Source organism: Meriones unguiculatus, chromosome X (assembly GCF_030254825.1).
Source record: "Meriones unguiculatus strain TT.TT164.6M chromosome X, Bangor_MerUng_6.1, whole genome shotgun sequence".
Taxonomy (NCBI): domain Eukaryota; kingdom Metazoa; phylum Chordata; class Mammalia; order Rodentia; family Muridae; genus Meriones; species Meriones unguiculatus.
Genome location: NC_083369.1, coordinates 16,184,930 through 16,198,889, shown reverse-complemented (window position 1 = coordinate 16,198,889; position 13,960 = coordinate 16,184,930). Strand labels below are relative to the sequence as shown.

The following is a 13,960-nucleotide window of genomic DNA, read 5'->3' as shown; positions in this document are numbered from 1 at the left end:
GCTCCCCCCCAGGGGGAGGTAATCAAAGAGCAGGCCAATCAGATTATGTCAGAGGCAGTCCCTCTTCAAATTACTATGTAACCCACTTGGACACTAAACTGCCCTGGGCTACATCTGTGCAGGGGTTCTGGGCTTTTGCCCAATGCTGGAATGCTAGTAAATTTAGGTATGCCCTGGTTACTCGCATGCCTCACTGCGTGCCTGTGCCCGTTGATGCCCCTCACGCTATGACTCTCTTCAGACAGAAAAGGGATCTTGGAACTACAGCCACCATTGTTACTACCATCTCATTGGCGGCTGTTGGAGCTACCACCGGGGCATTAGCCATGAGTCATACTGGGCAGACTGCTCAGACCCTGAACAATCATTTAGCCAATGTAGCTCATGCCTTAGTTGTACATAAAGGAGTTAATGCTCAATTAAAAGGAAGCTTGATGGTGTTCAATCAGAGGAGTGACCTCGTGCAGGAGCAAATTGATACCCTATGGCAAATCGCTCAACTTGGCTGTCAATGAAAGTATGCTGGACTTTGAGTCACTAGCATATAACATGAGAATTTTTCCTGTGCTGCAAATCTGTCTAAACAATTGTCTAGCTATATTTTAGGTAATTGGACTGGAGAATTCGATACTACGATGGAGCAGCTGAGAGTGGCCATTGTCACAGTAAATTCTACCAGAGTGGACGCAGGACTAGCCACAGGATTATCATCATGGATTGCTGCAGCCATGAATCATCTGAAGGAATGGGCGGGCATGGGAGTGTTAGCAGGCCTTCTGGTGTTGGTCTCCTTGGTTTGCCTGTGGTATACATGCAAGATTAGAGTCTCACAACAGTGTGATGCAGCCATGATCATTCAGGCCTTTACAGCCATTGAAGCAGGACATTCTCCCCAAGCATGGTTGGATACCATAAAAAGCTAAAATGTTACGCTCAGGATGCGAGGCTAAGCACTGCACTCAGGGTCAGCCGCTTTGGACCCAGAGAAGAGCATGTCTGGTTGCATGCGGGTTGATGCCCCAGGTCCCGCCTCTGAGAAAAAGGTATCGGACGGGTCTGATGCTCTTTGGGTGGATGACACCTAAATGAACATCGGTACAAAGTCCCAATTTATTTCTAATATCAGAGATCAGACCTCTACTCTTGCCTGATGCATCTAAAACAAAAAGGGGGAACTGTAGAGAGCTGCGGAATGCTATGCCTTAAAGATGGAGCTGGTTTCCGCCTTCCACCTTCCCGATGGTGAGTGCTCTCTGTCACGAACAATTCCACATTTGGCTAAGGCTGAGGATCTGGCTTGCTTCCATGTATGTGGACCTATCTGCATTGCCCACGTGGCACGCCTGGGTTGGCTACCCAGAGGCTATTTAAGCTGTGGGCTGGCTTTCCCCAGGGTCCGAGGATTGTTCAAGGTTCCTGAATAAACTGCATTGAAAAAAAAATTATGAAATCCCTTGGACCAAGAGCTCTCACTGCATTTGATCATTTTTATTAATCAAAGTATTTTCTAATTCTTTTTTGCAATTTCTTTGGCCTATAAAGTATATTGTTTAATTTCAGTATATTTCAGAAATCTCCAAGTTTCTCCATAATGCTGACTTCTAATTTCATTATTAAAGTATGGTTTCAATTATTTTAAATGTACTGAAGTTTGTTTTATGTCCTACCACATGCCCTAGGTAGAAGGATGTTCCATGTGCACAACAAGGTGAAATCTGTTGGTCTGGGGGTAGGGAGTTCTGTAGTATCAGTTAGCTGATACAGTGATTAGAGTATGAAATCACTATTTCTGGTTGTTATTGTAAAATATACTGTCTGCTATTAGGACAGCTAACCAGCTCTTCTGGTTGGTGTTTACATGGAATATTTTCCCTATCTTTTCAAACCAATTGACAGTCTCTACCTCTTATTTTGATTATTGAATTAATAGTTACTGATATTTATCTGATATCCATAGTTGTTGAGTAAAAATTTATAATTTTATATTGATTTTTTCTAGATATTTTCTCCTTTTTTTTTAAAGACTTCTCTTCCTCTTATACAGAATTCTTTAGTGGTCCATAGACATTGTCTAGTATATAACTTTATCCCTTTACTGGTGTTTTAAATACATTCTTAGAGTTATTTTCTTAGTTTTATTCCAAGACTTCCAATATAGTCTATAACTTAAAAGATAAGTCCTCCATAATTACCCTAAGTAGTCTGAAGGGAAAAAAAATACATTCCTCTATTGCTCCTTTACACACTCCTATTTTTATCTTATTGTTATAATACACATTGGCAAGTTAAAAATATCAATAAATACAAGCACTACTTTTAAAAAGCAGTGAGAAAGGTATAGATAGGCTGGGATATTAACTTGTTATGTAATATATATGGCTCTCTCCACTTGTCCTATGGATCTGAGATTCTCTCCACTTGTTCTTATGAATGTGAGATTCATTAATAGCCCATTAATCTAAGACAGCTTTTTCACTCCAACAAAAAATACTATAGATTTTTTTTATGTAGTTCCTTATAAGGAAAGAAGAAATGTTATATACCTTTATATGTTATACATATAATATAAATGGTATAGAAAAGTATAAGTGCAATATTATCTTAAGAACCCCCCCCCACACACAAAAGAACCCACTAGACTGCCTTTACTGGTATTTTTTCTCCTGTGGTTTTGAATTACTCCCTGGTTAGCTTGTTTTGGACCTGAAATTTTTCATTTGTATTTTCTGCAGGTATATTTTAATATAAGGTGTCTGAAAAAACACCTTGATTTTATCTTCATTTTTAAATAATAGTTTTGTGTAAAATTATAATATTTTGTCCTTTCATTATTTGAAAATTCCATGCATACATGCAATGCAATTACTTCCCTCCTCCAATTCCCACAGATCCCTCTAACTAACATATCCCCCTCCCAACTTCATGTCTTTTTCCTTTATAACCCCCCTGAGTCCAATTAACACTTTCTATATACATAGGAATATAGGGTCATTCACAGAAGCATGAACAACCTTCTAGTAGCTTCACTCCCCAAGAAAAATTATTCTTCCCCCCAAGCTGTTATGAATTGCCAATAGCTCCCTGATATGGGTAGGGCCTTAGGATCCCCTCCAGAATCCATAGGTAAAACCACAGTTGTTTATATACCTAGCAGTGGTATAGCTGGGTCTTGAGGAAGCACTATTCCTAATTGTCTTAGAAAGCACCAGATAGCTTTCCAGAGTGGTTGTACCAGTTTCCATTCCCACCAGCAGTGGAGGAGGGTTCCCCTTTCTCCACAACCTCTCCAGCATGTGTTATCGCTTGAGTTTTTCATCTTGGCCATTCTGATGGGTGTAAGGTGATATCTCAGGGTCGTTTTGATTTGCATTTCCCTGATGGCTAATGAGGATGAGCATTTCTTTAAGTGTTTTTCTGCCATTCGATATTCCTCTGTCGAGAATTCTCTGTTTAGCTCTGTTCCCCATTTTTTAATTGGATTACTTGGTTTGCTGCTGTTCTCTCAAGTACACAAAAGGGATACTTGCTCAACCATGTTTATAGCAGCTTTATTTGTAATAGCCAGAACCTGGAAACAACCCAGATGTCCATCAACGGAGGAATGGGTACAGAAATTGTGGTATTTTTACACAATGGAATACTACTCAGCAATCAAAAGGAGGAAATCATGAAATTTGCAGGCAAATGGTGGGATCTAGAAAAGATCATTCTGAGTGAAATATCCCAGAAGGAGAAAGACAAACATGGGATATACTCACTTATATAGCCCTATAAGATATGATAAACATAATGAAATCTATACACCTAAAAAGATAATCAATTGAGCAGACATGGGGTAAGATGATCAATCCTCGTTTAGAAAGACAGATGGGATGTGCATTGAACGTATGACAGGAGTCTACTGAGCGCATCTGAAAGACTCTAACTAGCAGTGTTTTCAAAGCAAAGACTCATGACCAAACCTTTGGCAGAGTACAGGGAATCATAAGAAAGAAGGGGAGTTAGTCTGATGGGGAAAGGATAGGAGCTCCACAAGGACCAAATATATCTGGGCACAGGGTCTTTTCTGAGACTGACATTCAACCAAGGACCATGTATGGATATAACCTAGAACCTCCACTCAGATGTAGCCTGTGGTAGCTCAGTAACCAATTGGTTTCCCAAAGTGAGGGGAACAAGGACTATTTCTAACAGGAACTCAATGACTGGCTCTTTGGCCTCCCCACCCCCGAAGGGAGGAGCAGTCCTGTTAGGCCACAGAGGAGGACTTTGCAGCCAGTCCTGAAGATACTTGATAAAACAGGATCGGATGAATGGGGAGGAGGTCCCCCCTATCAGTGGACTTCGAAAGGGGCACGGTGGAGATGAGGGAGGGACTGGGAGGGAATGAGGGATCGGGACATGGCTGGGATACAGAGTTAATAAAATGTAACTGATAAGAAAAAAATAAAATTCAAAAAAAAAAACACAGTTGTTTGAGAACAATAGCCATCTAGAAGGAAGATTGCATGTCACTCTTCATCATCCAGCCTACATTCTTTCCAAGCCCTTTCCCACAATGTCTTTGGAGCCTTTTGTGTATATGTGTGTGTGTGTGTGTGTGTGTGTGTGTGTGTGTGGTGGTGGTGGTGGTGGAGTTATTTTGGTATACATGTTCCATTTAAAGCTGAGCATTCAATCATTTATTCTTGGCATTTTGACTCGATGTGTCTTTTTTTTTATCAATCACTGACCACTATCCAAAGAAACTTTTCTGATCAAGGCTAAGGACACAAATGTCTGGAAGTCAGTTTGACAGAATATCCATTTAGCAAAACAATTAACAGTAGGTTCCCCTTAAGGCCTATGACCTCAACTAGCCATGGGGTTTTGTGGAAGTTTACAGTACCTGGCATGAATTCCTTCTTTTGGAACAAACCTCAGACCTAATTAGAAGGTAACAGAAGTCATGCCTCTACTGCACCAGTGAACACATATGGCTGGAATATAGTATTCTTGATTAAGACATTATTTCAAACAATTTAAATCTCATTACTCTGTCTTCTGGCCCTCTTGTGCCTGATTCAATTTTGTTAGTAATCTGGGATTTCAGCAAGGCGTGGTGGCACACACCTGTGGGCAGAGGCAGGAGGATCTCTGTGAGTTCAAGGCAAGCCTAGTCTACAAAGACCAGGACAGCCAAGGAAGGCTACACAGAAACCACACACACACAAGCAAAGAATATAAATCTGTGATTTCTTTGTATGTTATATTCTCTTACTGCCCTACTATGGCAGTACTTACTATTCTGTCCTCCATGATGGGTTATATTCTCACTTACTTTTGTGTCTTACAACATCCTTCTTACAAACTGGATATTTTGGACGGACCCCTCTGGACATTTTAGCAACTGATTTTCTCCTTGAGGATTTGTAGCTTTCCCAATGTGTGTGCCCAACTTTTTCAACCTCTCAAGTGACTGGTCCAGGATGGTTCTTTCCCTTTTTCATTTCGGCTCCACCTCTTGGCTGCTCTTCTGTTTTGATTCTGCCAGCTCCTCCTAATTCATCAGTTTTCAACCTGTTGGTCTCCACCCCTTTGGGGGTTAAACGAACCTTTCAGAGGGGTCGCCGAAGACCATGAAAATGCAGATATTTACACTGCAATTCCTAACAGTTGCAAAACTGCAGTTATGAAGTAGCAATGAAAATAATTTTATGGTTGGGGGTCACCACATGAGGAACTGCATTAAAAGGTCATAGCATTGGGAAGGTCGAGAACCACTATCCTAATTGAAGTTCTCCAAGACCTCCACTGCTTTTGACAATGTCTTTGCTAAAGGTGTTCTCCATGTTTTCAAATGAAGACAGTACTCACAGGAGGAGCTATGGGGTCCTTTGCCCTAATCACATGCATTTTCCCTTGGTCAGAAATTCTGCAATATTGAACTGCCTTGAAACGGGGTCAATTTTGAGTGAAATCTCTACCCTATGAGTAAGCTGGAGAAGGGAAAAAAATACATAGTATCTTATTGTCCTAACACATGAAATAGAGCTTCTACTCAGCTGTGATTTAAATGTGCACTCCAAGTTTTCATGTGTTGAACAAAAGTTCATGCTGATGGTATTTGGTGGTGGGACCTCTGGGAGGTAAAAATGAGATGATGAAGGTGCGTGCCCATGATGGTAAGAGACATAAGCTAGCATGCTTCCGCTTCCTCTGTTCCCTTTATAGTATATCGTGCTGTGACATTTAGGGTTTTTCCTATCATGCTATGAGAGCAAAAGGCACTTATCCGATGCCAATCAGATGTTGGTATCACCTGATTAACACCAAATCTTTATAGTTTACTTGCTCATATTTTGCTACGGCAGCAGAAAATGGGCTAATACACATACGTGGTGTGTGTGGGGCCATTAAGACAAGATGTGGATAAAAATGCAGGCAGCTCTCAATGCCAGAAAACTGAAGCCTCAAGTGAGGAACTGCGGGTGGAGGTGAGGGTGGTTCTACGTACCCACACTATCTTCATGTCTTTACCACACCTGCTTAGAGCAGAATGCCCAGGGTACAGCTTCCAGCACAGAGCATATGAAACATAGCATTTCCTAAAGGCCACAGTCGCTCGCTGTTCTTAAAAGGTTAGACTGCCTTAAATGTTTCTCCATTTCCTATAAGCCCTTAGGACATTTTCAGGAGCTCTGAATAGAATACCTTTTTTCTTTCAAGTAATTTAAAATAAATTTTTGTATTTTAAAATTATGTACATGCAAAATGTCTGTGTGGGTATGTGTACATGAGTATAAGGTGACTTTGGAGGTCATAAGAGAGTGTTGGATTCTTGGAAGTGGAGTCAAAGGCAGTTGAACTGCCTGATGTAGGTGATGGAAACTGAATTTGAGTCCTCTGCAAAGGCAGATGTGTTCTTAACCACTTGAGCAATCTCTCCAGCCCCTAAAACAACTTTTAAAAAGCAGTTAAATTATTGTTTTTTTGGGGAGCAGGCCTGTGGAGCTCCTTCCCCATTTGAAGTTCAATTCTGACCTTTCAACTTATTTTCAAATGTGAGTCCTGAATGGAAATGTGGTACAGCACAAGTATTAACATCAGGAACTAAGGTTTTCATCAAGCACAGTGGTTTCCCTTGAAGTACAGCTTCCTCATTTATAGAATGGGGGAAAAATGTATTAAATGACCTTTAAACCCCATGGTTTTATGAACAGAAAGACACCAATGAACATTTTACTGTAGCTAAATGAGAACACAAAATATGGAAACAATCTGTATTTTTTAAAGTGCCAATCTGTTTTTAATTAGAACACACTTATTTCCAAATCTACCTAGCTAATCAAAATGCAGGCAAGACATTTCTCCACCCCAAGGTTTCTGCAGTAATGATTACAACTGAAAACTGGGGACAAGTAAGAAACTAGGGACCTTTCACTGGCTGGTTATCAAAAAAAATGTCAGCTTAAGGCTAAACAAAACCACTATAATTTGTCACCACTTTACCCACATTACGAACTGTGCAAAAATTTACTTTCCTTCTGAAAAATGCCAAGTCTTCACCTTCTGTATACAGCTTTAAGGTCACATTCCCAGAGTGCTTAGTAATTACCTATATTTATTCCAAGTGTATAAGGGACAAAATATCTTTCCCTGAGGATTGCAGAAAAGTGATTTCCATCAGACACTCATTTCTAGGCTCAAAAACAACATGTTTATCCAGTAATGATTATCTGCACTGGTTGCTATTAAAAAAGAGAACTATGGTTGCTACAAACAAGAGAACTATGGCATGAGATGTTTTGTCTTAATCAGCTTTTCCAGTGTTTCATTAGATGTTATGATTTACCATACAGATTACATTCCAAATCAATACACTCAGAGAAGGGAAGAGGGGACTTTGTTATAATTAAAAACAAACTGTAATTACAAACATTTAAACATTTTCACTGCTAATTCACAACAAAATATCCTGTAATCAAGTTACAAGAGGAGGACATTAGGCAAAGGTTGCTACTTGGGGATATATTCAGCAATATTAAGGATAGGAAAAAGATGACAGTAGAGAAAAAGCAACCTAGAAACAAGGAAACATACAGTTTTTAAATACCTGGCTTTAGAGCAAAATAAGTTTTAAAAACCAACTATCCACACAAACTGATTATTTGTCAACACAGTGGGAAAGGCAGAATATTTATCTTAAGGTATATAAAAGGTGTAAATCCCTGCAGAGGTAAAGCTCATGAGTACCTTGAGCTTGTTCATGTTCAGACGGAAAGGTCTTCCTGATCACAAGTGACCCTGGTTTGAGCTACTACACATTTTCAAATGAGCCCGTCTGCACACTAAATTCGATGTGAAGGATGATCAGTAAGGCATCTGGCCCAGTTTTTATGATCAAAAATTAACTTGGTTTCAAGTTAATTTTTCTAAACTGGAATTTCCTTAGGAATGAAGTAAATTTTGTTAATACTTAAAAAAAAAAGGTATGTAGGAAAATGAACCCCCATCATCTTTATTTTCAGAACTCAAATTTTAAAACTACAGATCATTCCAATACATTTAAAAAATATTGCTGTAACACATATTATCCTTTTGCGTAGTTACATAATGTTGTGATGTAAAATTAGTCTGTTATAATTAAATGCCCTTTTCTTGGCATTTCCTATGACTCAATCATCCGAGGAAGCTCTTCTTTTCTCTTAATCTGTTTATTATTTCCCTCTCAAAAACTATCTAAAGAGGACAGTTTTAAGAAAACAGATGTCTTTATGGCCTCTGCACTAATTTAAATTTTGCTAGCTGAAAAGATAGGTTAATGACTACAGTAGCCTAGGGACCACCTGCGATCATATAAAAAGAAACAAGTTTCAAAATCATAGTAGAGAAATTATCCCTACTTTGAAAATATTCCTACTTCCTTGGAGTAAATGTTTCCTATATCACAAAATAACTTGAACATTCAAGAAGAATTCTTACTGATGATTATTACACACTGCTTGTCTGTGTAATTGAGTCCCATCATCTCCATCAGCATCGCTGCCAATGTAGGAATTAGAGAAGCAGCTATAACTTTAACCACATCTCCAATAATGTAACTTATTTATTCAAAGAATATGTTCTCCCTCCTCTTCAGAAAGGTACTGATATGCGTGGGTTGAAAGGAAGAAACACCAATAAAACAAAACAAACATAGTTTTCAATCCACGACAAACTGATATATTACCTTCAATTTTAATAGTGAGATTCCACATAACTTACTTTGATATCAAAGACTAACTGAAATACTGGCCTCAGATTATCAAACTATCTTAATATAACTATTTATTCACCAATACCCATAATACAAATCAAAAATATTAATCTCTACCACACTAAATTATCATTTAAAACACATTAAAGGCATGATGTTATAAGCAATTTAGGACCTTTCCTGAGGAATAAAAACTACAGATGATTACATGAGATACACATGTGTTTCAAACTAAATAGGTGCTAAATTTCTACTGAAACAAGAGAAATTTTTCTCTTCTGTTTCAGTTTCAAAAGATGCCTAGTTTCAAATTCCTGACCTCCAGCTCCTGATGCTGGGGCCCCAGGTGCACACTACCATGCCTATGTGAACAACTTTTTAAGTGAAATGTGTATCTCATTTTCATAACTCTTTCTAATGGGTAAAATGTTTTTCTATTTTTCCTAAATAAAACTTGAATGTAATGCAGAGCCGTTTTTTACATTAGACTTAAAAGATCTCATTAAATTATAAGTAAGACAAAGCCTTACAATAAACATAGCAATTCTGAAGTGCCAATAGAGATTAAGATACTGGTCATCTAAAGTGTATACCTATATATGGGATCCTTTCCTATTTACCAAGTATTTTTAATTTATATAAATGTATGAACATGTACACAGGTAGACACGTGTGTGGATATAAAACATCCTATTTACTTATTTGTTTGTGTAACTTCAGGTAGCAAAGCAATGCATTTAAGATGGAAATAGGAAAAGCCTTCAACTCCCTAAGTTTTGGGATCATTGCCTGTATAGGAACTTTCAAATGACATCAAGGTTTCTGAGACTTCAAAGAAAAATTAATAAATTTTGGTCCCAAATAGAAATCTGGGAATAAAAATAAAATTCTAATCACTAGAGGAAAAGTTCCAGTGGTGATTAAAGATAATATTCTATCCACCAATATGAGTTTTTCCTTCTCAAAAGGACTTAATAAAAACTGTATTATTATAGCTATCTAAAAGTAAAATGCCCAAAGTATAAATATAGTTCATATTTGGTAAATTCCAACTTTAATTGTGTTTGTAAACTAATTATCAGATTGACAAGGAACTATATCAGGAGGAAGGAAAGAGGCAACAAAACCTACACTCTTCTCAAAAGAGAATTCTTTTTTTAATTTTAAGAAAAAAGATGTTCTCATAAAGTTTTTAAAGACTAATAAATTCAGAAACCACACTAATTCATATGGTTATCAACATCAAATGGATGTCAGACTTCAAAAATAGTTACAGGGTAAAATCAAACAGTAACAAAAAATTATGCACTGAGCATTCTTAGAGCAATAACAAGAAAATAATTTGGGGTTAATTACAGATGTCACATTCAAAAGATGGTAAAAGACATAAAAGTCAAACCCTCCTTTAAGTAAGTTTTATTTAATAGTATTAAAGGAATGGGAATGTATGATGGATGTTTTTATGAACAGGTTTTGCTTCAGTGCAAATGTATATTCCAAAACCAAACATGACAACACAAAGAACGACGAGAAGATGTCTTGTATTCCTTAGCAGGAACAATTCCCACAGCCTTTTACACTGTTGACAATTTCTTCTTGGAGCTTCTTCCTTTCCTCCTCCTTGGAGAGACTGTCTTTCTTTGTATCCCATCCACGGCTATCATGGTTCTGCACACGGCTGCTTTGTGTATGCCACATCTCTGAATAGAGACTGCTAGAGTTAGCAAGAAGACTAAGGTGAGTACCACGCTCAGCTATCTTCCCCTAAAAGAAAACACAAGGTAAATGTGGACCAAGGTCAGTTTACTAGCATAATACCTAAACAGTATGGTAATTTATAAGGAAAGATTGGAAGGACATGTAGTCATTAAAATACCTCTTCTAACTCCTAATCCATAGCCCTAGTGGGAAAAACTAAGGAAGGAATGCTACATCACTGTTGTACTCCCCTGTCCCATATAAACAAAAAGTATGAGGTTCCCAATACAACAACCACCATATTATGTAAAGAAAAGAAAGCTTTACTATTTTATTTTTTCACTCTGAAAGGCATAAAAGGGGAGATCAAAATGCTAAAAAGGTGATCCACTGTTATCTATATAGGGATTTAAAGAATTTAAAAGCAAACTGTGAAATCTATGTGAATTTTGAAATAAAATTTCATGAAATACAGAAGACTTCATGAAAACAAACTTTACTACTGTGAAGGGTGTTGTTTCTCTAATTTCTTTCTCAGCCCATTTCTCTTTTGTATACAGGAGGGCTACTGATAATTTTTTTGAGTTAATTTTGTATGCAGCCACTTTGCTGAAGGTGTTTATCAGCTGAGGAGTTCTCTGGTTGAATTTTGGGGGTCACTCATGTTTACTATCATATCATCTGTAAGTAGTGTAAGTAGTGATACACTGACTTCTTCCTTTCCAATCTGTATCCCCTTAATCTCCTTTAGTTGTCTTATTTAGCTGTAGCAAGGACTTCCAGCACTATGTTGAAGAGATATGGAGAGAGTGGGCAGCCTTGCCTTGTCCCTGATTTCAGTGGGATTGAATTAAGTTTCTCTCTGTTTACTTTGATGTTGGCCATAGGCTTGCTGTATGTTGCCATTACTATGTTTAGGTATGTGCCTTGTATCACTGATCCCTCCAAGACTTTAAACATGAATGGGTGCTGGATTTTGTCAAATGCTTTTTCAGCATCTAAGGAAATGATCATGTTATTTTTTTCCCCCTTCTGTTTATGTGGTGGATTACACTGATGGATTTCCCTATAATGAACCACCCCTGTATACCTGGGATGAAGCCTACTGGGTCATGGTGGATGATATCTTTTATGTGTTCTTGGATTCAGTTTACAAGTATTTTATTGAGTATTTTTACATCAATGTTCATAAGAGAGCTAGGTCTCAAGTTCTCTTTTTTTGTTGGGTCTTTCTGTGGTTAAGATATCAAGGTGACTATGGAAACAATCTAGATGTCCCTTTACTGAGGAATGGATTCAGAAATTGTGGTACATTTATACAATGGAATACTACTCAACAATTAAAAACAAGGAAATCATGAAATTTTCAAGCAAATGGTGGGAACTAGAAAAGATCATCCTGAGTAAAGTTTCCCAGAAGCAGAAAGACACACATGGTATATACTCACACATAAGTAGTTATTAGACATATAATATAGGATATACATTCTAAAATCTGTATACCTAAAGAAGGTAAGCAAGAAGGAGGACCCTGGGTGAGATGATCAATCCTCACTCGTTAATGCAAATGGGACAGACATTGGAAGGAGAAAACAAGGGACAGGACAGGAGCCCACCGCTGCCAGCCTCTGAAAGACTCTACCTAGCAAGGTACCAAAGCAGATGCTGAGACTCATAGCCAAACTTTGGGCAGAATGCAGGGAATGTTATGAAAGGAGGGGCAGATAGAAAGACCTAGAGGGGACAGGAGCTCCAAGGACAGCAACAGAACTAAAAAATTCTGGGCACAGGGGTCCTTTCTGAGACTGATAGTCCAACCAAGGGCCATGCATGAAGATAATCTAGAACCCCCGCAGAGATGTAGCCCATGGCAGCTTAGTCTCCCAGTGGGTTCCCTAGTAAGAGAAACAGGGGCTGTCTCTGACATAAACTCAGTGGCTGGCTCTTTGATCATCTCCCCCTGATGGGGGGCAGGGAGCAGCCTTACCAGGCCACAGAGGAAGACAATGCAGCCAGTCCCTGATGAGACCTGATAGGCTACTAGAGTCAGAGGGAAGGGGAGGAGGACTTCCTCTATCAGTGGACTTGGGGAGGGGCATGGAAGGAGATGAGAGAGGTAGGGTGGGATTCGGAGGGGATAAGGGAGAGGGCCACAGCTGGGATACAAAGTGAATAAATTGTAATTAATTTAAAAAAAAAGGTAAAAAAAAAAGGGAACAAACTTTACTTCTTGCAGCAGCTCTTTTTGCTAGCAATACCTATTAAACACACATTTCATTAATTTAGAATTGATTCCAAACTTTGATCAACAATTAATTTGTATGTTGATAGCTACTACTGTTAAACATGATGGGACACAAAAGGCATGTGTCTCTTTCACAGGCATTTGTGCTGATGGGATTTTTTACAAATATACTCTTTCTGCCATATTAATGAAGTTTGTGTCATTACCCAAGTACTGCATTTGTACACATATATGGCTATATACATATATGTTTATATTGTTTCTTGACTTATTCATTTCTGCTATTATTTATCAACTTATTAAAAGTTGGGAAGTTAGTGCTCCAATCATCCCACATTACCTGTGCAGCGTTTTTCACTCTTCTAGTAACACCTCTTGTATCACAAATATTGTTTACTCTGTTATGACTATGCAAGTATTTTGTGTTGTTTTCTTTATGACTACAAATTTCCTGTTGAATCATGTAGATACTGGGATTTTATATACATTTTCTCACAGGTCTTTCCTTCCTAGAGTTAGTACCTACATCATTTGCTTTGTCTCACTTTATAGTTATTCTCTCTAAATATTTCATTAATATGTAGATCTTAAAAATAAGGAATAATCTTACATGGTATAATTATACCAAACCCAAGAAATTTAGCAATGAGATGATACTATTACCTAACATATACTTCATTTTCATTCTTTATTAACTATTACAATATTTCCCTGTATTGTTTTTTTTTCCCATCCAGGATTTGAAGAAAACCAACATATTGAATTTAAATGTTTTTAAT

At 38.0% G+C, this 13,960-nt stretch overlaps 1 protein-coding gene across 1 annotated transcript in view; it reads right to left on the bottom strand.

The window, feature by feature from the left end:
• Window positions 1-7,261: 7,261 nt before the first annotated feature.
• Window positions 7,262-13,960, bottom strand: part of Abcb7 (ATP binding cassette subfamily B member 7) — a 124,880-nt gene continuing 118,181 nt past the window's right edge. The window contains exon 16 of the mRNA XM_060375293.1: window positions 7,262-11,002. Coding sequence (XP_060231276.1) covers window positions 10,787-11,002 — 216 coding nt within the window. The 3' untranslated portion in view covers window positions 7,262-10,786. The remainder of the gene's footprint in view (window positions 11,003-13,960) is intronic.